The sequence below is a fragment of the Ischnura elegans genome, chromosome 4, assembly GCF_921293095.1.
Source record: "Ischnura elegans chromosome 4, ioIscEleg1.1, whole genome shotgun sequence".
Taxonomy (NCBI): domain Eukaryota; kingdom Metazoa; phylum Arthropoda; class Insecta; order Odonata; family Coenagrionidae; genus Ischnura; species Ischnura elegans.
Genome location: NC_060249.1, coordinates 58076895 through 58102128, shown reverse-complemented (window position 1 = coordinate 58102128; position 25234 = coordinate 58076895). Strand labels below are relative to the sequence as shown.

At 37.4% G+C, this 25234-nt stretch overlaps 1 protein-coding gene across 2 annotated transcripts; it reads right to left on the bottom strand.

Annotated features, from left to right (window-relative positions):
* Positions 1-1443: 1443 nt before the first annotated feature.
* Positions 1444-21970, bottom strand: LOC124157552 (serine/arginine-rich splicing factor 7-like). 2 transcript variants are annotated; one of them, XM_046532376.1, is made up of 7 exons: positions 21869-21970; positions 21619-21683; positions 20428-20581; positions 16900-17076; positions 14923-15105; positions 5767-5802; positions 1444-2629 (listed from the first exon to the last, which is right to left on the bottom strand). In XM_046532376.1, exons 2-6 carry the CDS (start codon positions 21674-21676, stop codon positions 5790-5792), a joined length of 585 nt encoding a protein of 194 aa, XP_046388332.1. In that variant the 5' UTR covers positions 21677-21683; positions 21869-21970; the 3' UTR covers positions 1444-2629; positions 5767-5789. The 2 variants fall into 2 exon arrangements, with proteins under 2 accessions (XP_046388332.1, XP_046388331.1); XM_046532375.1 differs by lacking the exon at positions 5767-5802.
* Between the last annotated feature and the right edge of the window lie 3264 nt (positions 21971-25234).

Genomic DNA, 25234 nt, shown 5'->3' with positions numbered 1-25234 from the left:
TCACTGTGCAGCGCCACTGAAGCAAAATAAAAATCGATGTTTTGGCCGTGCGCGCAGTCCGCGGCAGCTTCCTGAAGGTACCCATGCAATGAAAATCTCTTACCAGGTTGGACGATAGATAGCTGATGCCACAAAGGCAGCTAGAGAAGAATCCCTCTCAGACGTTATGAATAACCAAAATGCGTGTATCCGAGTACAACAAAAATATCACCGGATAATCCTTTATTTAAATGGAGAAAGAGAAAAAATGCTAAAATATGTGTATCCTATTAAGTAAATAATAAGACTATCGATATACGCAAAAATAGTTCATATGGCTATACATATCAATTGTAAATTACACGTCACGGCATTACATACTATCAGGAAGCTGCCGCAGACTACGCGCGTGGCCAAAACATAGAACACAAAATTTCGACAGAAAACAGGGTCCACAATTTTGTATCGTATCGACGATTAATATCGTAAGTGAAGAAATTAGGGTATGTGAAATATAAAATAAATGTGGTACTAAATAAATTATTTGTCATAAACAATTCACTTGCTAAAAGATTCACTTTCCAACGTCCGTCGAGTGCGGTAATCCCCGTGGCCAGCAGCAAGCTCCTGTGCCGCACGTTCGAAAAATCGATCTAATTCTCCTTTTGGTATCATACCCTATAGGTTTTGTTGTATACGTGGTGTAAATATCTCGAGGTAACTCGGTGATCCTTTTTTAATAATCCTACACAAACACAAAATTTCGACAGAAAATACGGACAACCATGTCGTAAGGGCAATTTTTGCGAAATTTGTTCAACTTTGAGGCAAAGTAATTACTTTGAAAAATTTACCTTTGCAAAACAGTTTACGTCAAAAAATGCACTAATGTGTTGACAATAACTGAAAAGTTTCAATTTCCACACTCAAAAATTTTGTCCAGCTTTTTTTCGATTTCAGCCCACTTCAGACATTTCCTATAATTTCATGATTGATAAAAGTGAAGCGATGAGAGAGGCAGTAATGCATTTAACGGCAAGTTCTGGCAGAGACATCACTACAGTGTGCAATATTACGTGAATTCAATATACTCGATACAAAACAAACCAATAGACGTTGGAATCGTAATGAGGTAGATTGAATGAACGTCAGCAGCATTAAACGAAGGCTTAGGCTTTAATTGATTATGACTCATTAGATGTGATTTTTTCGCGAATTCACCCAAAATAAAAAAAAACAACGCGAAATTTCTTTATTTACCAATTCCACGTTATTACGCCTCGCGAATTCCACAGATCTCTACATTATATACAGCTTATTTCAGAGATATTTTGTAACAATGGGGAGGACAATAGAAGTGTAAAAATGCCGTACAAGAAATACAGTACCCTAATACAAATTAGTATGCCAATGAACCCCGCCAATTTCCAACAATAGCATGATGAAAAAATCAAACAACAAAAATATATTCTCCAAGGACATTTTTATATTTATGACAAGAGTACATTCACTTACACAAAATTTGGTGCATAATGAAAAATTACATTAAAAAAAGAGTAGGAGCTAAATAAACAAACTCAAAAGTGCACATATATAGCCTCAAATATGGACATAACATTAAGATATTTCAATCAAACTGGTAATAAGCACCTTCAAAACTATCAATTGGTACCTTGTAGATTTATACCACGAGCCAAATAAAAATACTATAGCTATTTTGTACCACTAAAACCTCTTACTGAATTGATGAAAATGGCAGTCGAACCACAGGTATGTAGTACGACAAAATTGACAAGAATGAAATGAAATTCCTGGTTGAAGTCTATTACTTAAAATTCTGTTAAAAAATTACAGTTACTGCACCTCCTATTGTGGTCAAACCTGTTTGTACACATAGGAGTAATAGATAAATTTCTGAAAGATGGCTACGTATACTTCATAGCTTGAAATGCCACATTAAGAGCCACAAGGGTTTTAATGCATTTTGCGGTAGTTCATAGTATGAGAACATGAAAACACCCTCAGGGTGAACAATTAACACTGGGAATTCAACCAAGAAAACAATTTTTAAGTGAAGTCAATCCTGAGAAAATGTGTTCAAATCAGAATACTAACTAATGCTAAAAGCAAAATGGTCATATAACCTGAACTTCTGTTCATGTGAACGGATTACTTCCATGCAAAATGAGAAATTTAAACGACAAACCCAGTCCATTATACTTAGCATCAAATTTCATACAGTGTATGTATTAATGCACTACAAAAGTTAATGACAATCACTTACATATAAAGTAATTTTTAGCTCGAGCACAAAATATAATGCAACAAAACAATTACCAGTTATGATGCCAGTATTTATGATGCAACTTACATCATGTTAAAAAAATACAGACAAGAATGAAAATCCTTAATACATTCGACTATGAACTAGTAAAACCAAATGGTTTCAGGAATGCAAAATTATACCAGATTTTGCACAAGAATCAATGTTGAATTAATCACACAAATTACAATTCGTTCATAATTTCATGAACAAAGTCACAACAAGAGAAATTGATAAAGCCTAGAACACGTAATTCATTTTTGTCCACCATTGCCATTGGCTTGAACAGGAGACCCATCTCGATTTCTTCCACCAGTCCTGGGACTCCTAAGCAGAAAGAAATTTTTAATCAGTCCAACAGAGGTTATGATGGTGGCAATGAGACAAACATTTTCCAACAACAATTCATGCATCAAAACACATGCACCAGCAACATCATTTTACGGGAAAATAAGAGATTAGCTACATCTATAAATATAAGGGAAACACCCCAAGAATGCCCAGTCATGTACGTTTTACTACGATGCCTACATCCATTCTTACATATATGCATCTCAATTGACTTCTATAAACACCGAGAAGACAAGGAGCTATATTAGATGTAAAGAAAATGATATTAAAGGAAGACTAGAAAACTCAACATAAATGTTCAATCATTCAGCAGCTATCACGTTCAGCTACTAAATACAAGAATAACTAACTCTCTGATATTGGTTACAGACACCGCATTATATTGCAAAAATTCAAACATTCGTCGGCAAATCAGGAATTCTCTCCAATGGCACTAAGCATGTCGCAGGTTGTCCAGTCATTAACTTTTACTGTCTCACACAGTTATACAAATTGTACTCAATAATTATAACATTAAAAATGTATAATAATAAAAACTGCAACCCATGAGTCCAACTTTTTATAAAATAGCCATGAGAAATTACCTGTACCACACTTCAGAGATTGTATTTGTTGGAAAGATAAATGGATTTGGGAAGGGTTATGGAAGCCACAAACAAATGACATGAAAGATGAAAGGGATCATAAATGAAACAAATGTAAGGGCAAAGAGAAAATATTGAAAACATGATCGGAGAGAAATACATAATGCACACCAATGAACCGGACTCAAGTCAGCAATTCTTGAAGCGCAAGTACTTAGGTCATCTGCCACGAGACCACATACGCTGCACATTAGAGCGGTAAAAAGTTTGTGGAACCTCCATGAAAGCTTGCTTTAGGGTGGTCTACATAGAAGTACAGGGAAGAAAGGAGTGTGGGTGAGCAAGACCATTCTCTCCCTTGACTTCACAGAGTGCACAAACTGAAAACCAATCCATATGCTTTCTTAAGATCAACTGCTTGAGATTAATACTCTTGGGTTTCTCACCCTACTTTGCCCTTAAGGTGTAGCTTGGAGAGGATCTTATGCCTCTCCCTAAAACAACTTCCTCACTTCCCCTCTTCTCCCTGCCATTCTGTGCACCGGATGTGCCAGGAACTTTTAGCAGGTATAAAAGTAGGTAATCAATTGGAAAACTAATGTGTACAAATGAAAAAGAGATTTCATAACAAGATACTATCAATGTATAGCAATGCTCTGAAAAGCGAAGATAAGTGCAAGTCAAATTACTACTTTTCAACAATTAGCCCTTTCATTCAACTTGCACAGGCCAAGATAATATCAACTTATCTTTATTACAGTGGAAGCTCGGCGTATCTAGTGCTCATAATCCACAGATAATCAATCGTTATATTTGAGTGATCAATATTCTAAGGTGAAAGATGATCCCCTCAAATTCCCTTATCATACCTGAAAGCTTCTTTAGTTTGGGAGAGACTATCAGTGGAATTAAACTTTTTGCCATAACCGGTTTGCTAGTAAATATTGAAATAAAATATCACAAAGCAACTACAGGTGCTCATTTTAAAAAACCAAGCATCTGTTGCAGAGTGTCACAGTACGTGTTGCAACCAGACCTCAGATCTGGGATCGTCTGGCATTGGTTAATAAGGGTCAAATAGTGCTGCGATGGTAGAAATAATTTTTCAGACATTACAACAAACAATTGCATGACACAACCTTGCACGAACAGCTGTCTTAGGAGGAATTCTGTGAGTGTGCAGCACAGTCTCCAACAGTGGGAACAACATACTAATGAGCTCTAATGAAGGCAAGTAGCAGAGTGCCATCACATATCACAGCCACAGATGTGCAGTTCTTAGATACAAGTGCTTAAAGCTACAGATGCATTTGTGGATGGGAACAGACAGAAGGCCAAAAATAAATCTAATAAAGCGACAGCAGAGACTTGAGGCATGGGGAAGGTGCAAACTGAGGGTGATAAAACTGTTTTCCAATCCACTGTTTTTCAACCATTCTACCCCAAACAAACCCAGTACAACTGCACCAGTTACTTAAACCAATGCTCTCCGATGTCTTTTGAGAAAAACGTGACCTAAAGCGATAGATATTCAGTGAGTGAATCACCTGTATATAGACGTATTTTCTAAGCCCAAAAAGGCACTCTAGTACCTATGTGGACTGATACAGCATGAATTGGTGATAAAAATCCAAGAATTTCACTTCAAGAAATAAGAGGAAAACAAAATATATTTTCAAGTGATGATATGATTTAGTGAATATTATGGCTGAGATGGATGTGAATAATGCCAACCCAATCACACAAAAGCATTGACAAGTTTCACAGGCAGTCACACATTGACAGGTGATGCTTGAACTATTCATAACATTGATGCCACACAGCATTTTAACTGGCAGTTGATTAACAATGCTGCTATTAAACACACACTATTGTGGTCAGCTATTGGCCAGCTATCATAAACCATTGATTGACCCAGCACTGATCAGACCAGCACACAGCCTAGATGGCCATCGAAACAACCATTGTATAGCTGTATCTGGAGATTTTTTTCACCATCACCGATAAAATGGGTGATCTCGGTAACTTTCAAGATAACTAGTTATTCACCAATCTGAAGATACATTCTTTGTAATTATAAGTGCAATTAGAGGGAGACTTCTTGGCATCGATATACCCGAATTTTATTACATATTAAACATAGACAGTTACCTGGTACATTGTCAATCACCCATTATAACGAGATTCACCCTATATACTGTTCTCACTGAAACGAGCTTCCACTGTATCTCAATTCTGCACCCTAACATTCTCATAGCTTCATGCTTCACCTTTCTTGACAATCAATGTTCAACACATGACACACAATGTAAAAACATGCAAACTAACTCTCAATATTAGAAAAAAATTGAAACAATAAATACTGGCCACAGACAAAATGAAAAAGAAAATTACGAAAGCATGCGACCTACACAGTAAATGTGGATCTGAATACATCTTTTGAATCTAAACAGAAGGAAAACTCAATCCAAACCATGAAAAATATACCTAAACTATGCTGTTCCTTACTAGCTATATGTACGTATTTACCTAATAAAGGGAGACTCCTATTTTCAAATGGGTGTTCTGAAAAAAAAAATTAAATCAACAGGTTAGTTTTCCTCAATTTTTTATTTTAAAACTATGAAGTATGTAGTTCTGAATGGGGAAAAACTCAACCTATGGGTATACTCATCAAAACTCTTATGAATACACATATTTTTGAGATCCATAGGGAGCATTGAATTCTCTTTCTTTACCAAACCACAACAAAACAAATGATACCCCCTTAATCGATATAATCTGTTATAAATGATAGTTGGCTATGGCAAGTTGTCTGAACTCTCATCTCAATGAAGATTGTTCAACTGAAGAACAAAGAAGATGCTCCACACATAAATTATGCCATTAACTTAAAACTATGTAATTGAATACAGAGGCTACCCAACAAAAATATTCTGTAAAACTGAAAAGCCAATTTTTCTAGTGCATCGGAAATATTTACTGTCAAATCCTGAAGTAAAGGCACCAAATATACATTGAAGCCACTTTTTCCTCTCTTCAACATTGGCTTTTACCACTTTTGTTCAAGGGAAATTCAAACATATTCACATCTGCTATTCATAAATTCCTAATCAAAGGGAATTATTTATGGGCTATGAAGAAATAGTATCTTCATAATAGTGTAGTGCCCCTGGTAGAAATGAAATCCAACGTTTATCTTATGTTTACTCGCTAACTTGCCTACCTATCAAAGCATACTTTTATACCATAAGCAGTTCACTAACTCGAGAAGTCTTAAATACAAAATCAACAAAAATTTAAATTTCCATACCACTGCAAAACACACAGTTTAACTGGCAATGCATTCTTGCTATATTCGCAGACATCCCATACTCACAGGTCCATTCCTATGCCATGATTCATGACAGACCAATAAGGGAATCTCCTTCTGTGATTGTATCTAATGGCTTAGCAGTTTAGCATTGGTCTCCGAGTCGGAAGGTTCATATATTTCCAGTTTTAACACTCCTCCAAGTGAATTTCACAGAGGCAAAAAAATCATAAAATAATCCTTCAATCTAACAAAACGATTTAAATTTTTTCTGGTGAATATCTCTGATGAATATTTCTCGGGTTTTCAGCCAGGTTAATGCTTTTATTTAAGCCGACGTTTCGGGAGATGACTTGTCTCCCATCCTCAAGGTTGTGTTACTTTATGGAAGTCCAATTTCACACTAAATAACAAATAAGTGTGAAAATAAGTAAGTGTGAAAGTGTTTTAAGTGTGAAATCGGACTTCCATGAAGTAACACAGCCTTGAAGATGGGAGACAAGTTGTCTCCAGAAACATCAACTTATATAAAAGCATTAACCTGGCTGAGAACCCGAGAAATATTCGTCTTCAATGTAACTGATTCAATTATGAATTGGCTCTCATTTATAAATGACAAACATTCATATTGTCTCCAGTGGAAATTGATTTTGTGAATTCTTTTGACTTCAGATGGCACAAATGAATTTCGAAGAAATTTGCAGCAGATATTCTTCTGCATCAAGTCTTACGTTTAATTATCTAGGTGATTATGTATAAACAATGTATATGTTTAATTATGGATTTGAGAGTATATTGTTATTATGCTAAGGCTAGTGTTAGCATTGTTTAATATCAAAAGGCGAATGCTTCAAAAAGGCATGAGTACTCTAGTAATAAAAGCAGGTTATTTAAAATGTTACAAAACTGAGATAATATTGCAGCTTAACTATCATCTGACAAAATATCAATGCCCTCAACACACATTTCAAGCCAGTTGTACAAGTCAAATGAAGGTGAAGGATTATATTTAGCATGCTGTATCATAAGGATAAGGATATAGAAGCAATTCAAAATTAATGCTGAGTAATATATGAGGCCTGCATTACTATCACACAATTATTCAATGACTATTTGTAAGACTACGTGCCCTCACTTCAACATCTATAGGAAATAGTATGGTTGAACGGATGCAAGCCAGTTAAGGGAACTTAACATCATCACCACGATACAAATTATAGCAGAGAGGAAAATAAAATTTGCTTCTTATAAGCCTTCTCCTAAATTAACATTTCAATAGGAAGCCATGTTTGATGTAACATGTCACACATTTACAAAAATACAATTTACTGCATGCAGGTAACCCTATTCCCAGCAATTCGGTAAAATGAACTAAAACCCTTGCTCTGTCAGACCCCCATTAGGTAGACCCCTGCCTTCACATGTGGAGGCTTTTCAGTAATGCTTATGATGTATGTATGAAACATTTCTACCAATTCATTTAAGAATCATGAATTTTAAATTTAAATTATTAGTTGTGTACACCGTGATAACTCATTTTCCACATAAAAATATCAAACACAAGATCCATCACCTAGACTTCTTGTTACCAGCACATGCAACTAGAGAGGACTGCATTAGAAAAACTAGCAACTGTAATACAGTTGGCTCTCGTTAAAACAAACAGTGTAGTTACGAAGTTCTCATTCTTAGGAAGTAAATCGTTGGTCCCGACAAAAAAGCAAATCCAATCTATAGTATTTGAAATATTATTATGAAATTTTAATTATTACGAAATTATGAACCTCAGCCCCTGTCCCAGCGGTTATAAATGAACTTTACTATGAGGTTCCAAGGGTAAGCAATGGCATTTGAGTAGATATACAAAGTGCCGTGTCATAATCATTGCTTTACGTTTGAGTTTTCCTTATGCAATGTGCTTAAAAGTGTCAAATATGGTCCATTCTTCAGTATGATACAACATAGTATCCATGCAACATCATATAATAAGCTTCACTTCCGTGACATCATGGTGACCAACTCGTTACCGATCCTAAATTGGCCGTATGATATGTCCTCTTCTGATGAACATTTGACTTTCAGAGATACGAGCAGTCGAAAAAGTCAAGCGTGCTCGAAATGGAGTTGAATAAAAGCCAATGGCGTTGGTTGATGTGACGCAGCGTGGCATAGAGGAACTCTCACTTTGGGCACAGTCTGAACAAAGTATGAATTAAAGCATTGTGAAGTCAGGAACTGCTCAGCGTTTAGCCCATTCATCCTTCCCATGCACAGCAAATTTCTTTCACCCCCAGCTGCGTTGCATGAACAGGTAGATCAATTTGTTAAAATTATATTGCAGTGTTGCATTTTGTAGGATAACAGCACTTTTCAATGCCTTGCATAGGTTTATCAACTAACGAAAAGATATCGGAACGCTTCTTGTTCGTAAAACGATGATTTACTGTAGTTGAACAAAATTTCATTGCATATATCATACACATGACAGAAGCTATTCCACAGCGCGACAATGAGTGCAGGAGGTTGAAGAGACAAGGAATTTTTGCAAGGTACGTTATTTTCGATCATTCCTAAAAGAAACAACAACTTCATTATAACAAAGTTCATTATTACAAACCTCCAGTTTTTCAGTCCCGTGAACTTTCTAATAACAACTGTTTACTTTAATGGGGAGACTTCTGCCACTTTACCAAAACTTGTGGCATCAATCAGAAAGACCACTGACAGGTAGAAAAAGCCTCAGGTTGCCGCAATTATAGGTGGCAATAAGAAGAATCAGAAGGTTAGCTTAGCAGTTGCTTAGCTTGATGGTCCCTGATGCCAATGTTTCCAAGAACCCCAACAGTTATTTATTAGCAGGATTATAAGTGGTATTGGCAATAATTTCTGTGAAAAAGTTGAAGCTCAACCAAAATGAATACAAAGTACTACAATGTTTCTGCTGGGTTTCACATGCTGAAGTAGTTAGCGAAGTATTAAACATTTAAAGTTACAGGCAATTATCATCTGGTATTTTAATTTCACTCCATGTTTCAATACAATTGGTATTCACTTCAGGTGACTGCTAGCCTTATGTTTTATTTCATATAAATACCCTCGAGGTAAAGATGATGTTTGGAGAAGAAGTCACCAAAACTTAATATAAATGTCTTGTAACCGGTCATGAAACTTAAATCATTTGTGCATAGTTGCCATTAACATTAAATTATTATGTTAGAATTCCACAAGCCTGGAACAACTTACCATCAGTTTATGAAAAGTTAATATTAGTCTTAGTCAGAGAAAAAAGCCTAATACTTACAATTTGCAATTTAATATACGATAGCACTACAAAGCGATACCACCTTTCCACATGAGGACCCTGGATCCATTATGATGCAACTTACTTGACTACATGTATAAAACATGGATTTCACCATATGAAGGTATTTTCCACTAAAAATGTTTAAAATGGCATAGGACGTGAACTCAACCCTAACTCTTTACCCTACCTTTAACCTACTTATGCATTTCTATTTCAGTGTAAAAATGGAGCATTTGCATGACTCTCAGAATACAGAAGATAAAATTATGAAAGCATAGTAAGATACAATAGAATATAGATTTTCCCATGAATTTTCCCTCATTTTGATTCTACCAGTAACTCAACCTATTCCACATCTAACATTATCGAAGAGTAAATGGGAAGACATAACAAGAGAGCTATGCTATGGTACAAAACAAATATCATACATGAAAAACATTAATAGGAAAACCTTGACATAACATTAAAAAAGCCACTCATTAAAATTGATGCAAAAACATACAACCGAAAAAGGCAGATCATGCAGCTGAACTACAATAGGCTGTAATATTTGAGAACTTTTACATGAAGAAAAAAGAAAGATGGCTCAAAAAAGAAAATACGGCACATGTTGTAGTAAACTTAAGTCAGATTCACCTTAAATAGCGGATTTCACTCACACAAGTGCATTACTACAAGTTAATGAAATCATAAATTCATTTCTTTACTCTACCTCCTCCGCAACTGTATCCGAAGATCCACCCAAAAGGCCGTAAGTAAGAAGGTATTGAGGTTTCCAATGAAATAATCTACCATTAGTTTATTCTTCTGCCAGAGTGGCCACTAAAATACCAAGCTAAAACATCCTGACTCCTATTCTCACATTTTCTACCTTTTCTTCTCCTTTTCAAAATCACAGCCAATGAAATTGAGTTTTATTGCATTTAAATATGTGAACCACAATGCAATTTACATCAAACTGATATAAAATGAAATTCAACATTGTAGCACTACCAAAATGACACACTTGGGGAGACGTGCTGAAACGTGCTAACGGATATAAGTGAAAGAGGATGAGGGAAAAATCATCACCCAACTCCAACAGGATGATTTATCCAAATTTATAATTTCATTGTTTCTAACACTCCATGACATAAGGTAATTCCCCCTATTCTAAAGGATTTCCACAAGAAAAGCCACCCAACTTCACCCATGTGTAGCCAGCAGAAATTTTAACGATTCTCTATTTTAATGATTAAAGAAGATTCAAATTTCAAACATTACTGATCGCTGAACGGTTACATCCATCTTCACCTGGTGAAACTGTTTCCTACTCTTAACAAATATTCTCCCTGTTGCATCAGTTGACAATACACACAGTTATTCTTGTCGAACTTTATCGCCATGTGAGGAACTGCTGCCAAGAAATTGCAGGCCTGACTTGCTCGGGTGGGACTTACAAGACCTAAATTGCAAGAATGGGACTTGGGCCTTCAGCTTGGAACAACACTGAGCAGACAGAACTGACATGAGAATCGGACGATTTAAAAATATTCTCTATTAATAATTGATATTATTATCCTATTGATTATTGAAAAAATTATCCTAGGATAGTAAAATAGTACTACACAACAAAGATCTTTACTAAAAATTGATGGCGCAGCTATGCATAGTTTATTTGGTCCACACCTCCATGCTAAGACATGAGTGTCCCACAGTGGTGAAGAGCAGTAGATGTCTGAGAGCAGAGCAGTATAAGAGGGTAGAGTCTGTTTGCCAAGTCATGGTCTCTGTCAAGATTCTCTTTTTGCTACCAGTAGGAATCTTCCCCCAGGTCTTCCACCTCACAATGTCATTCTAGATACACCCATGTCTCGTATAGCGCAATTTCGATTAGCGCAATTTCGATATAGCGCAAATTCGTCCCTCGGGGAAACATTGCAACGCAGTGTAGCCTAATCAAAAATCTTAAACGCTCTCGTGATAAAACGTGAACTTGCACTAAGTACACACGAAATTTCTATCAATTTACGCATATTAATATTATTTCTTGACTCAAATCTTCTTTTTTGTTTATATATTAATCGAAATTCATTGCTGCGCAATTGCCAAAAGTATTACTCGTCATTGGGTCTAGATAGCCGGCCTACCGAAGATTTATCTCGTCTCCTTAACAGAATGATAATAAATAATTTAGATCGTTAATTAAGCGTGGGGCTAGTGGAAATGAGTTTTTTTTTTTCAGCAATACGGTTTGAGACGTATTTTTGCCGTCGTAGGTTACCGGGCGATTGACTTCCAGGTAGAGAGTCTACGCTAAAGCCTTCAAGGTCATCGGTATTCAGAGCGGTGACCGAGTTGCGCATGAATAGCATCAACACATAAAAGGGTCCGCTATAGAGTCTTAAACACAATGGCTTCGTTCCCTCCCCGCAGTCATAGCCCTTCTGCGTCTCAGGAATACAGTTCAGCAGAAGAAGGTGATTTAGATAGAGCCATACAGGGTAAAAACCAAGAGAATATGGCAAAAAATAGGAATGCGTATAGAAAAATCAAGAATTTATCAAGAAAAACCATTAACCTAGAAGAGGACTTGAGAGAGGTCAATTGCTTTGAAAATGGAGAGCGTCAATGCGATATTGCGCGGAAGTTTAAACTCACGATGCCTTATTCTGAATAAAGACGAAGCTAAAATATCAGTGACCTCAGCCGCACCAACTTCAACCAAGCGGTCTACACATACGGAAAGTTCATGGTGAATCAGTACAAAAAGACGAGAGTGGTAATCGCTCCGAGACATTAAGCGAAAGCTCCGGTTGGTTCCAGAATTTAAACGGCAAGCAGGTATTTTCAGTGCGGCGATATCAGCTGGTGAATCTGCAAGTGTTGATAGCGCAGCCACCACAACATTTTCTGATGAACTCCAAGCTGTTATTGAAAGTGGCTCCTTTCCCCCTCAACTAGTTTTTAGTGTAGATGAGACGATATTCTTTTGGAAAAGAATGCATTCTCGTTCATTCATTTTCAGGGAAGGAAAACCTGGGTCAGGTTTCAAGGCATTTAAAGACTGTTTCACGTAGCTGCTAATGACTCGGAGGACTTCAAATTAAAATGATTTATCATTCATAAACTCCGCTAGCTATGAAATGGCATTTAAAGTAGCATTTTCCTGTCATTTCGATGAGCGACAAAAGGGCCTGGGTGACACAATAGTTGTTTTTAGACTAGTTTGAAAAATCATCAACTGCCGGCAACGCATTACGATCCCCTGAGATAGCAGATGTTAGCCCACCCGCACGACAGGACGGAATTTCGAAAGCACGTAAGAATTTTTTTTAACGTGAATAAAAGTCTTTGAATGCGTGAATACTATCTTTAAAGATGTTTTTAACTATAAATATTTATAGAAATAATGTTTTCAAAGGCTTTTTATGGGAATATAGATGTTTTAGAGGAAATTCAATACCCAAGACCTATGCTACCAGGAACGCATCCCTATCTTCCCTATGTTAAAATGCTCTCGTATAACGCAAATTCGTATAGCGCAAAGACCCCAAGGAACGCATCCCTTGCGCTATACGAGACATGGGTGTATATCAATTTATCTCCGCACTTAAATAATTACCCATGCAGAGGCAAGCATTGGCAGTGTTGATGGTGTAGATAGCAGACAGCTCACTGAATCATATTCTACACATTATATATTGATCACAATGAACTTCTGAAGTTGCTTTGAAAATGTTATATTTACTTTACGTCTAACATTTAATGTCTGATATTGCGCGATTCTAAACCTAATGTAGTGAAACAAGACTGAGTGTAAATTTAGAAACAATAACAATCTTAATAATTACTCGACATTTTCAAATTATTCATAAATAATTACTAAGGTACTCCCAATTTGTTATAACTTATCAAATTCCCTAGAAAAAAACATAGCAGATCCCCTAATCATACCAGTTATTACCATAGAACCCAAAATTCATGAAAATCCCTCATCCTGCATCACCTTATTCCCAGAATTGTGGTGCTTCTCTATGCCACAAAATGACAGAAAAATTCAAGGCCATAAATTATTCCCAGTGAGACATAAATATGCAAATATTTTTCAATTGCCATATGAAAGTTAATAACAGAAACACAAAGAAATAGAGTAAAATTAGGAGCAGTAAGTACCAGTACAACTTGCATCAATGAGTGCCACACACAAGCGCATGCAGTGAGATATTTCATTAGGAAAGTAAATTTCATAGCCAAGGGCAGACAAAGATAATTCCACAAATCATTAAAACAACACACACGAGAGGTTTCTATTGGTTACATAATAATAATAAATAATTTAATAAGGGAAGCAAATATCAACCTATCTGCTCCTTTAAGTGGTTAGGAGTATATTAGAGGGTCCAAATAATTCAAAATCATGCATAACTTTTGGCTACCAAAGCCAACATCTTGGAAGGAGCACATGTATCAGTCATTTATTACTTACACCAACTGCAAATCTAAATCATTAAATTCTTAAGTAATGGTAGCTCTTAGGGCCAAATAAACAATTATAGATGAATCTCTACAGCTAACAAAAGAACTGTCTATCGAGAACAAAAGTATTTTGCTGCATGGAGTGTAGCAATTGCCAATCATCTAATTGAAATCTATTACCTTGCAAAATCCACCTTATTGCTTATTTACCTCACTTGAGAGAAAACTTGCCAGTAAAAAGAATACTCCAGTCATACTGATGATTAAGGGAAGCAAATATCAACAATATACATAAAAAATCCAATGACTGAGCACTATAAGCACTATATATATTTGAGCACTCAAATAATAATTCCAGTAATCTAGAAGCATCCAATAAGGCTGAGCAACAGGTTATTTCACAGCAGTGAGGTAAAGGTAGCTGCAAATGGTAATCTACTCTATGACCAGCTTTCACCAACCAAGACACTTTCTTACGGAAATCACTGTCCAATATGCCTTTGAAAGCAATAAGGACCCAATGATAAAATTTGATGGAGGAAAATAACCAAACAATACTATAGGTAAAGAAGAAGAGCATAAAAAGAATGTGATATAAGCAGAATCTCACCTAGAACGAGAGCCAGACCGCGAACCAGAGCGGGACCTTGAGCGGGTCCTCCTGTCTCGAGAACCAGACCTGGACCTGGAGCGAGATCTTCGAGGAGAGCGAGAGCGGGATCTGGACCTTGAACGGGAACGAGTCCTGCGGTCACGAGAGCGGCTTCGGGACCTTGATCGGGAACGAGTCCGACTGCACGCGACAAAGCAAATGACAAAGAATAGAATCACAGTCCACCAACAATAAATTAGCCTGGCTTTCTATCATAAGTCAACCAAAAGCCTTGCATGCTTTGGTCAACCTCTGATAAAAACATTCTTACTTATAAAAAAAATTCAAAGTGACAAAAATGATCAATGAACAATTGAATGTCGCAGGGTCATATTAGTTCCGCGCCATTTGGAAGAAAATGACTGGGAATAATCTGGTGTCAAGTACCCTCATTTCATAATGAACTATTTCAGTGTTCCCTCATTTTACGATATTAAGGTGAAAAATGCTGAACTAAAATGCTTATAGGGCTTTTCATGTTACATCCAGCCACTTTCTGATGAATACCACCGGAGGACTACATAAGTTCACATAGTAAAAAGTAAATATTAGTTGAAGTTATCACTAAATATGCATAATTACTAGTGCAACTTCATTAATTATAAAAGCAAGATTTTTCCAATGAATTGAACATGAGTTTACATGTCTGTATCACTACAAAAACATGAAACATTAGGAAATGATTTTAGGCCTCACAACAGTTCTTCAACTGCAAGCTAAAATTTCTTAATCACCTTATTAGAAGGCTAACGCAGCAATTTTATAAATTGATTGTGTCAAACCAAATCGCTAAATGAGGGTTCACTGCAAATAAAAACTTAAAAAAGAAAATGAATTAATATATTCCCTCCAAAAGTCAAAATCTCTCTGTGAGACTGTATCACGGAGATCATTATTGCATTTTTAAAACATTGGTTCTGATTATTAAGTAATTTACTTGCTTTGATACCAATGTTAAGCCTCCGAGCACCTATTTTACAAAATTATCTCAGAAATTCAATACCGTGTATTATATTGAACTTCATGGATGAGTTCATGCATAATTTGTATTTGTAAGTACAGCTTTTCAGCTGGTTAAATGTATATTGATTATGAAGCGCAATGGGCACACCACTCACTTCAATGCAAGTGAGACCTTCTAATGAATGGCTTGAAGGAGTCGTTTCGGGTGAACTGCGGATGGAGGACACACCAACTGAGGCTAGGAGAAAACTCGACTCGTTTGAAGTGCTCTCATGACGTAGAAACGTGGCTACGAAGTTTTCGTCCGGGCAGCAAGGCCACCGGAAGGAGTGGGTGGGAAGAAGGCTTTGGAGTGACGTGGCTTCCCGATCTCCCCCAAGGAGTGCGGGGCACGGGAAAGATCGTGGGTAGACAAGCCGGGCGCTCGGGCAGACCATAGTTTCGACTCTCGATCAAGTGGCAGTAGAAACCAGTTGAGCGTGGGCTCTTACGGGGTTTGTCCACCAAACCGACAGACAAAGCACCGACTGCCCGGGTGCACCGGTCATGGAGCTTTCGGGTCACGGGGAAAAGAAAGATGTCATGTCCGCCGGAGGCCGACGCGACGATAAGCTACGATGTTTTTAACTCGCTCAACGCTTGGCGGCGTGTCACAGAAGATCTTAGTAGTCACCCAAATTGTTGCTACTCTGAAGATTCTAGTTGTGTATTTTGAAGGCCATACTTTCAGCCGAACTTCCTATAAAAACGTTAGGAATAAATTATCACATTTCAGTAAAAAAAAATTCTACTTATTTCCTGTTAAAAGTTTGTAATCAAAATAAAAAGTTTCTTAATAAACATCTGATATGAATAAACAGGCAATTTTTTTTCTTTAACTCCTCAACAACTAATTTGGACATTTAGGTGACATGAGTGAACAATTGCTTCCTACTGTCGCAAAGTAAAATGATGGTAGAATGAAGGCCTTACCTGCGGCGTCTGCGATTGTAACGGAAGCAGTCACGTGCATAATGCCCCCTCTCCCCACATTCATAGCAGCGATCTTCAGGGTGGAATGGCCTTCCCCTCCTCACAGGTGGCCCCCTGAATCGAGACTTGCTCATTCCTGTGGACATCTCAACTCGTACACGGCGGCCACAAATGGTGCTATTGAAATAAGACAAAGTCTATGATGCATGTTGAGAAATCACAGCTCCCAAAACGTCTTACAATGGAACTCCTAACAATCTGTAAGGTTCTGATGGCATTTAGCATCCTTGTGGTGCAAAATTTACAAAATAGGATACAATTCCCTCTAATTTGACTGTCCTGGTTTACATACATGTCGACCGAAGTTCAATAGACCCACAAATTCATTCATTTACTACGGGGCATTTATCATAAGCAGATTTGTAATACAGTTGCATAGTTGTTGCAAGTCCCACTATCTGACTTATGACCATGGAAAATGTAACAGTAATTACAGAGGTATTTATGACAACTTAGATAGGATTAACTTTAATCTCAGAGGGATTGGTTGGTGTAGAAACCTTACTCAATCGGTGTCTTTACAAGAGATAACATACATTGAACTTATTATGATGCCGCAGTTTTACTTTGATTGTTCCCAATACCGTAGTGAGACCCTATTTCCATTTATATTAATACTTCCACTACACAAGAAATACAAAAAGTCTTCATCTTCATTAACCCTTTCACAGCTGTGAATTAACCTGGTATGTTTGTACGGCAGGCTGCTGTGAACGTACATTTTCTTCCTCCCTGCCATGCACTTCGAAGGGTCTCTAATCTGGGACCATTTCCTTCACGAGCTCACCTTCCGCTGGCCCCTCTCTTCGACCATCCGAGCGGGGGGCCTCCCTCCCTGTAAGTGACCGCTCTGACTGTATTTAGAAAATCTATCAATCAATGCAATTATCAAAAAATGATTGTTTGCAATTCACTCCTGCCAATCAGGCAATCGAGTACGACTTTGAACCGTGTTTCTGCGATGAGAAATAACGATTTTGTTAACTTCGCTTAAATGGCCAATGTCCGGTGGTCCGCAGCCACGTTTTTAGCAAAGTTAATAAAATTATTTTTCATCGCAGGAACACGGATCAAAGACGTACTTGATTGCTTGATTGGCAGGAGTGCGATGCAAACAATCATTTTTTGATGATCGGATTGATTGGTTGATTTTCAACTTGCAGTCAGAGCTGTCTCTTTTCGGGCGGGAGGCCCCCCACCCGGAGGGTCCAAGAGACTGGCCAGCGAGGGTGAGCTTGTCGAGGAAAGGGTCCCGGATTTGCGACCCTACGAGGGTGTACCATGCCCATCCTGAAAGTACCTGCTCCATGGCCCAACGAAACTCATTTTAACCTTTTTGCCACGTGTGAGGAGAAGGTATTCGGAGATTGAACCGCAGTGAAAGGGTTAAAATAGTGAAACCTAACAAAAAGGTCAGCTTTAGATGCTCAAATAACATTCCCTGGAGTTGCTGTATAATAAAATCATCAGATATCAACAATTTTTTGTCAGAAAATTGGACTTCAACCATGACAATTTCGTATGCTCTATGCACTGCAACTAAAATGGGATCAATCCATCCAATTCAGGCAGTGTTGCTCAAATTTTTAAATTATCCTGATTATTTTATCGTTGGTTCCCTACAAGTAGACAATCAAAAAACACTACTTGGAAAAAATTTACAAGCCATACTTTTTCCTGGCAGACATTATTAAAAGGGCAGCTGGGCAAATTTGGTGAAAAACGTGGTTTACATTAAGTTTAATTATGAAGCTATTTTAAAAGATATCAGAATAGTTAAAAATCCAGGATAAATTTGTCAATACTAACTTTTTAACACCATAAATTTTTATAAAGGAAACAAGACTTGCAAATAAAATGTTATTTCTGAGTTGAACACGTAAATAAAACTTATTGCAGTATAAGTTTTAGTACTGAGAATGCACTGCATTTTTACTTGACCTAAACAAACAATGCTGAATGGTGGGCTTTTAAAATAGCTTTGAAATTAACTTCAACGCAAACCACGTTTTTCATCAAAACTTGACCAGCCGTCCTCTTAACCCTTTCGCTGCTGTTCAATCTCCGAAAACCTTCTCCTCACATGCGGCGAAAAGGTTAAAATGCGTTTCTTGGGCCCATGAAGCAGGTACTTTTAGGATGGGTATGGTACACCCTCCGAAGGGTCGCTAAGCCACAACCCTAACCTCCACGAGCTCACCCAAGCAGGACTGTCTCCTCGACCCTACCAGCGGGGGGCCTCCCTCCCCAAAAGTGACCGCTCTGATTGCATTTTGAAAATCAACCAATCAATCCGATCATCAAAAAATGATTGTTTTCATCGCACTCCTACCAACCAAGCAATGAAGTACGTCTTTGAACCGTGTTTCTGCGATGAAAAATAACAATTTAGTTAACTTTGCTAAAAACGTAGCTGCGGACAACCGGAAAATGGCCATTTTATCAAAGTTAACAAAATCGTTATTTTTCATCGTAGAAACACGATTCAAAGACGAACTTGATTGCTTGATTGGCAGGAGTGTGATGAAAACAATCACTTTTTGATGATCGGATTGATTGGTTGATTTTCAAATTGCAGTCAGAGCGGTCACTTTTCAGGAGAGAGACCCCACGCTGGTAGGGTCCATGAGATGGTCCTGCGTGGGTGAGTTTGTCGAGGATAGGGTCCCGGATTAGCAACCTTTCCGAGTCCTTCGGCAAAAGTGGTGACCACATGGCAGGGACGAAGAAAAAGTACGGCCACAGCAGTCTGCCGTGCGGACGTACTAGGTACGTCCACAGCAGTGAAAGGGTTAATAATGCCTGCCAGAAAAAAGTAAGGCATGTAAATTTTTCTCCAAATAGTTTTTTGAAACTGTCTACTTGTAGGGAACCAATGACAAAAAAAATCAGGATAATCAAAAACGTCAAGCAACAAATTTTATTTATATTAGGTGATTTGAAATGGAATAATGCAGTAATAAATTATGAATACTGATGCTTTTCCTCCGGAAAATTGTAAACAAAAAGCTTGATTAGGAATTTTGTAATGGACTGGATGATGAATAGACTGATGATAGAATAATTTTTTAGTTGGAGGCTGCATAAAATAGTTCCTTGTCGGAATGCTACAATTTCAAAATTAAAATGTAATGAAATAACCTCAAAACTAAATAGTACATCAATCCCCAAAGTTTATTTATCTTCATATCCATTACTATTAATTTACGTGTCGTTGGATAAAATGTCATAGTATACCCAATATTCTAGTTACCACAGTACTAATTTACTTCATGCTATTCCACACTCTTACATAAATTCACAACAACGACCAGGAAACCTCATTCGTGCATTACTAAAGTGAAATGCACAGCACTATCAAGGTAAACCATTCATAAGCACGTCTTGAAAATTTCCCTGAATTTGCTTAAAACACAATCAACTCTCAAGCAGAAAATGATAAAGGCTCTAACAACAGATTATACATACCGACCGTCCAGACCCCTGACTGCATCCTCTGCATCACGAGGATCCTCATACTCTACAAATGCAAATCCTGGAGGGTTTCGGGCAACCCACACATTGCGAAGAGGTCCATAGTAAGAAAATGATTCTTCAAGCTCTTGTTTAGAAGCTCCTGACCCTAAAATGTATGACAGAAAATTTGAAAAGGCATACTCCAATGAAATAAACGCAGCAGAAATGAGAAAATTAGTAATTAAAATTTTTAGGAGCATCGATGAAATTCGGAAACTACGCACCTACTTAAAAATTAACAGAAAATCCAAGGACCAGACGCTAACAATGACGTCACCATCATAATGCGAACTAACTTAATTAAAGCGGGCAGAGGCCTGCTAAACCTCAAATGATACTGGAAATAGTTATTACTACATACAATAAAAAATAAATTCACAACAACGACTAGGAAACCTTATTAATGCGTTACGAAAAGTGAAATGAACAGCATCATCATGGTGAACCATTCATAAGCACGTCTTGAAAATTTCCCTCCATTTGCTTAAAACACAATCAACTCTCAAGCACTCAAGATTTCCCGGTAAGAGATCAAATATTAATAAAAACGACCGTCAACTGGCTACGAAAGAAACTCGAGATCGTTCGAAGATTGTCACTGTAACTATAAAAATGAAATTTGGAGAGAATTGGGATCACCCAATACGTAAGGTGTCTGTAATAAGGACTTTCCAGGACTATAATGACGGCATCAATTTATGCGAGAAAATTTATTATTTAAAATAAAAGCAAGAATTCTTGGAAAAAAATTACATGCACATGTCATTTATAGTTGAAGGTAGGAAAATACTACGTATCGTTTAAATGAAAGTGAACTTAAGATCCAAAACAGAATTAGAAATGAACAACATGACATATAGGCTTCATTCTAACATGCACGAGTCCATCGATTGCTAGCATCACGAACGTAACTGCATTCAAGCCGTCACTTTGCCACAGTTCATACCACGAAAATACTTTAACACAAGCAATAATACGAATCTGCACACTCGCGAATGTGCTATGCCCCTTTACAACTCAAAACGAGGTAATTCACTCGATCAAGCCATGAGGAATGATTCGCCGTGGAATCGAGAATCGCACTGAAGCTAAGTGATAGAACGGCACCAACGATCGAATAATTAAAATAATACTTCTACTTACCTAATTCCCCGACGTACACCTTACAATCGGTGGGGCTTGAATCCCGGTACCTCGACATCTTCCACCTGAAGAAACCACCATTGAACAAATTAATGTTAGCAAATTCGTACGTACCCATAGTTGCGGCAACATACTGGTTACACTTAAAGTATCCCACAAAAGATTAAATTTTCAATAATGATAATATGACACGGCCAGAAATAAAACAACAGTATAATCAAACAAATAAAAATGAGTAATCTTCACTCACCTTGCGCATCAAACAACACAAAATGGCGACTGCAAAATCGACGCAAGCCGGGCAAATTGAAGCGTTGGCTGGTGACGTCACGCTGACGTTTCTTCGATTGAATTCTGGGATATTTTCTTTTCCGGTACGGATTGCCACCTGGCGGAGATATTTGAAATAATACAGTTGCTTCGTAATTCGAAATTGGACTCGTGGTGGTCAATCAGAAATTTTCAAAGTATCGACGGTATTGTTAAGCTATATCATTTATTGAGTAGAACTTACGGCTAAGGTGATCACAGAAAAATTTAAAATTTCAGCGAGCTGGTGATGGACTTGTCGTCTCATCCTTTATGAGGCCTATTACGAACGGCTTACCGCATGCGGTGAGATACCGCCTGCGGTATCATACCGCCCCGAAGCGCGGTTACCGCCCCCGAGCGATTACGAGTGGCCACCGGTCGGTATCATACCACGGCTTAGGGGTCGGTATGATACCACGGCCAGCTACCCCGGTGGTGAGATACCGACCCCCTAATGGCGGACGTCTGTTTACATTTTTCGGGTCGAGCTGGCGTTTTAAAAACAAAATATCCGACGATAGAAACTCGGAAGCTATCATATTTTGTGTTATTTATAATATTAATGTCTGAGTAAGCGTATAAAATACCAAACTGGAGCCGACTGGAGCAGTTGAACAAAAAAGTATAATACCCGTATAACAACAACGTTGTAGCCGTCTGAGATGAGAGAGAGCCACGGCCGTAGGAGATGGATACGTTGATTGTAAGTTGACCCTCATTCATTTATTTAATTAGAACAATTTGGATGTTTTTTAATGTCCGCAATGTTTTTATATGCAATAACATCTTCCATTTCTTCATAGGTGCCGGAAAATTCGTCGTTAAGGACTGCCTGTGCTTGTATTGTATGGTGAATACAGCTGTTGCTCGCCGCTTGGAGATTTCTACGAACATCTTTTGTGGCAAAATATTATTTTTTCAACGTGACAACTTCTTGTATTGCAAGGTGAATACTACTTTTGCTCGCTGCTTGGAGATTTCTACGAACATCTTCTGTGCCAAAGTAGTGTTATTTTCAACGTTATAACTGCTTGAATAGTGAGGTGAATGTAACTTTTGCTCACTGCTTGGAGATTTCTACGAACATGTTTTGTTTCAAAACAGTGTTATTTTCAATGTGACAACTACCGTTAATCACAGTACCAGTGGTTGTAATGCACAAAGTTTGACGAGGTTGACAAACATCTGCCAAGAGCTGTAGTTATCACTGTTCCATTGTGGTTGGTTTTTAAACAGTGGTTTACGCTATCGAGAAGTGTCTGATAGTAATGTAAAGATTGTCAGTGGCGTTTATACCTTCGTCATTCACCGCAGAGATAACATTTCACGATTAAGCTATCAAGTTCAAAGTCATGTGTGAAATTTGTTTATATACTAGTATATCAATTTCGTACCAAGGAATTGTAGTGAGAAAAGTCACCTGCGCCACTTGCGTAAGATAATGTGAGGCTTAAAATCAGTGATTATATAGTTGTTTTCATCATAGCGAGCTCTTGATTGTAATGTTTACGTGATGAATGTAAGAATGGTAGTGACTTCCAGTTTTTGATGATCGTATTTGCCTGTTTACCATTATTTATAATGGTGTGAGCTTGTATCGATTGTGGATTTTACCTGAAATATTGAAATAAGTTGTAGCCTGTGTGTGTGATTGCCGAGGAACCGATTCGCGATCTAACATGTTTATTGTGGGCAGACTGTTTTGCTGTGGTTGTGTACCCGTGATTAAACCAAAGAAATGGTGAAACTCTGTCACATTATTTTGAAATAAAATTTTATTGTAACCAGAAGTGAATATCTTGTGTTTTTTAATTCTCCATTGCTTTTCATAGATAACAGCCAAAAAGTTATTTTTTAAAGTGCCTTTCTTGTTCTCTGAATTTGCATTAGGTTTCCAAACCCCGTTACTAACACGAAAGGAATGCAGAGCAACAGATATTTTGTCATTTCACAGATGTTGAGTGTCATATTGTCTGTGATTAAGGCTCTCCAGCTAAGTATTCGTGGTGGATTTTCATATATTTTTTAAGAATGGACATTTCGGTCAAAGCTCTAATGGAATTGGTGGTTCACCTTGCCCGTTGGCCCTAAAAGTACTTCTATCGTAATTTTTCGATGGTCTGCCACGCAATTTGTCACTACCTGCGTCTGCTCATACGTGATTTTTTGATGATATCTTCCGCAAGTCACTGCTAATTATTGTTTTATTCAACTTTTTATCCTATAAGTAAGAATTGAGGAGCAAAATTCGTTCATTTGTCAAACTTTTAAGGTGAATTAACGAAGAACACATCCTTATTAATCCATAAATACCACTAATAGGGTTGTTCACCATATTTTTTTTATTTAAGAAATCGAAAGATCGTGCTTCAGAAGGAGCAATGACAATAATATTATGCTATTTTCTTAATTGTACATGTTTAGAGAAGGCTTTAAACAGTGACAAATTTTACGTTACGCCAAAAAGCCCTACTTCCATCTTGAATTGATGTGTGACGTCACAAGCCTGTAGATGCCCTACTGCAGTGTTGTTTAAGTGGCTCAGCAGGGTTATTCCACTTTTTTTCAAGATCTCCAGCGTCTGCCGCCAGATCAGTGTTTAAAGAAAATCCAAATTTATCCTTTAATAAGAGCAATAATAAGCAAAATTACCCTTACTTGTACATATTTATTGCTCATCGTATCATAAATAGCACTACAACGTACACATTTCACGAGTTGTCTTTTTGATACGAATTATTCGAATATATTCCGAATCAACTGATTCAATGAAAAACTTGACTCACAATAAATATAAAACACTAATAAAACATGATAATCGGTTTTCCAATCACTATGCACACGCTAAAAGAATTTGCACTCCTTGAAGTTCGAAAGATTCTCCACACCTCACTTCTCACTCATCACTAACGACTTAGAATCAGTTTACGTTATTTCACATTGACATTTCGAGGACAATGAAATGAATAGGCTGAAACAAATAGCTAAACCGGTTATTGTAACATCAAAAAACTTCGAATTTCACTATTACTCTTACCGTAACCAAAATATGACCAAAACAAAAACAAACAACAGCGCAACGAAATTCGTGAAATGTAAACACTCGTGAATGCTCAAAATGAATAGGTAATAAAATCAAACGGAACTTAGAAGCGAACAAACGATTGAAAATTAATATGCGTTCGATGTATCCCTAAAGCACAACTAGCTCAAATATGAAAAATATCCCCTAGGCAATAGTTAGATACCTTAGATCGAAATGTATAGGGTTGATTGAACTAGCATGGAAGAAATAAATAATTTC

Excerpts from the sequence above, each read along its gene's own strand:
- LOC124157552 (XM_046532375.1), bottom strand. The coding sequence starts at position 21,676 with ATGTCGAGGTACCGGGATTCAAGCCCCACCGATTGTAAGGTGTACGTC. Across the intron at positions 20,582-21,618 it reads GGTGTACGTCGGGGAATTAG|GGTCAGGAGCTTCTAAACAA; the intron begins GTAAGTAGAAGT and ends CATACATTTTAG. Across the intron at positions 15,106-16,899 it reads TACAATCGCAGACGCCGCAG|TCGGACTCGTTCCCGATCAA; the intron begins GTAAGGCCTTCA and ends TGTCGCGTGCAG.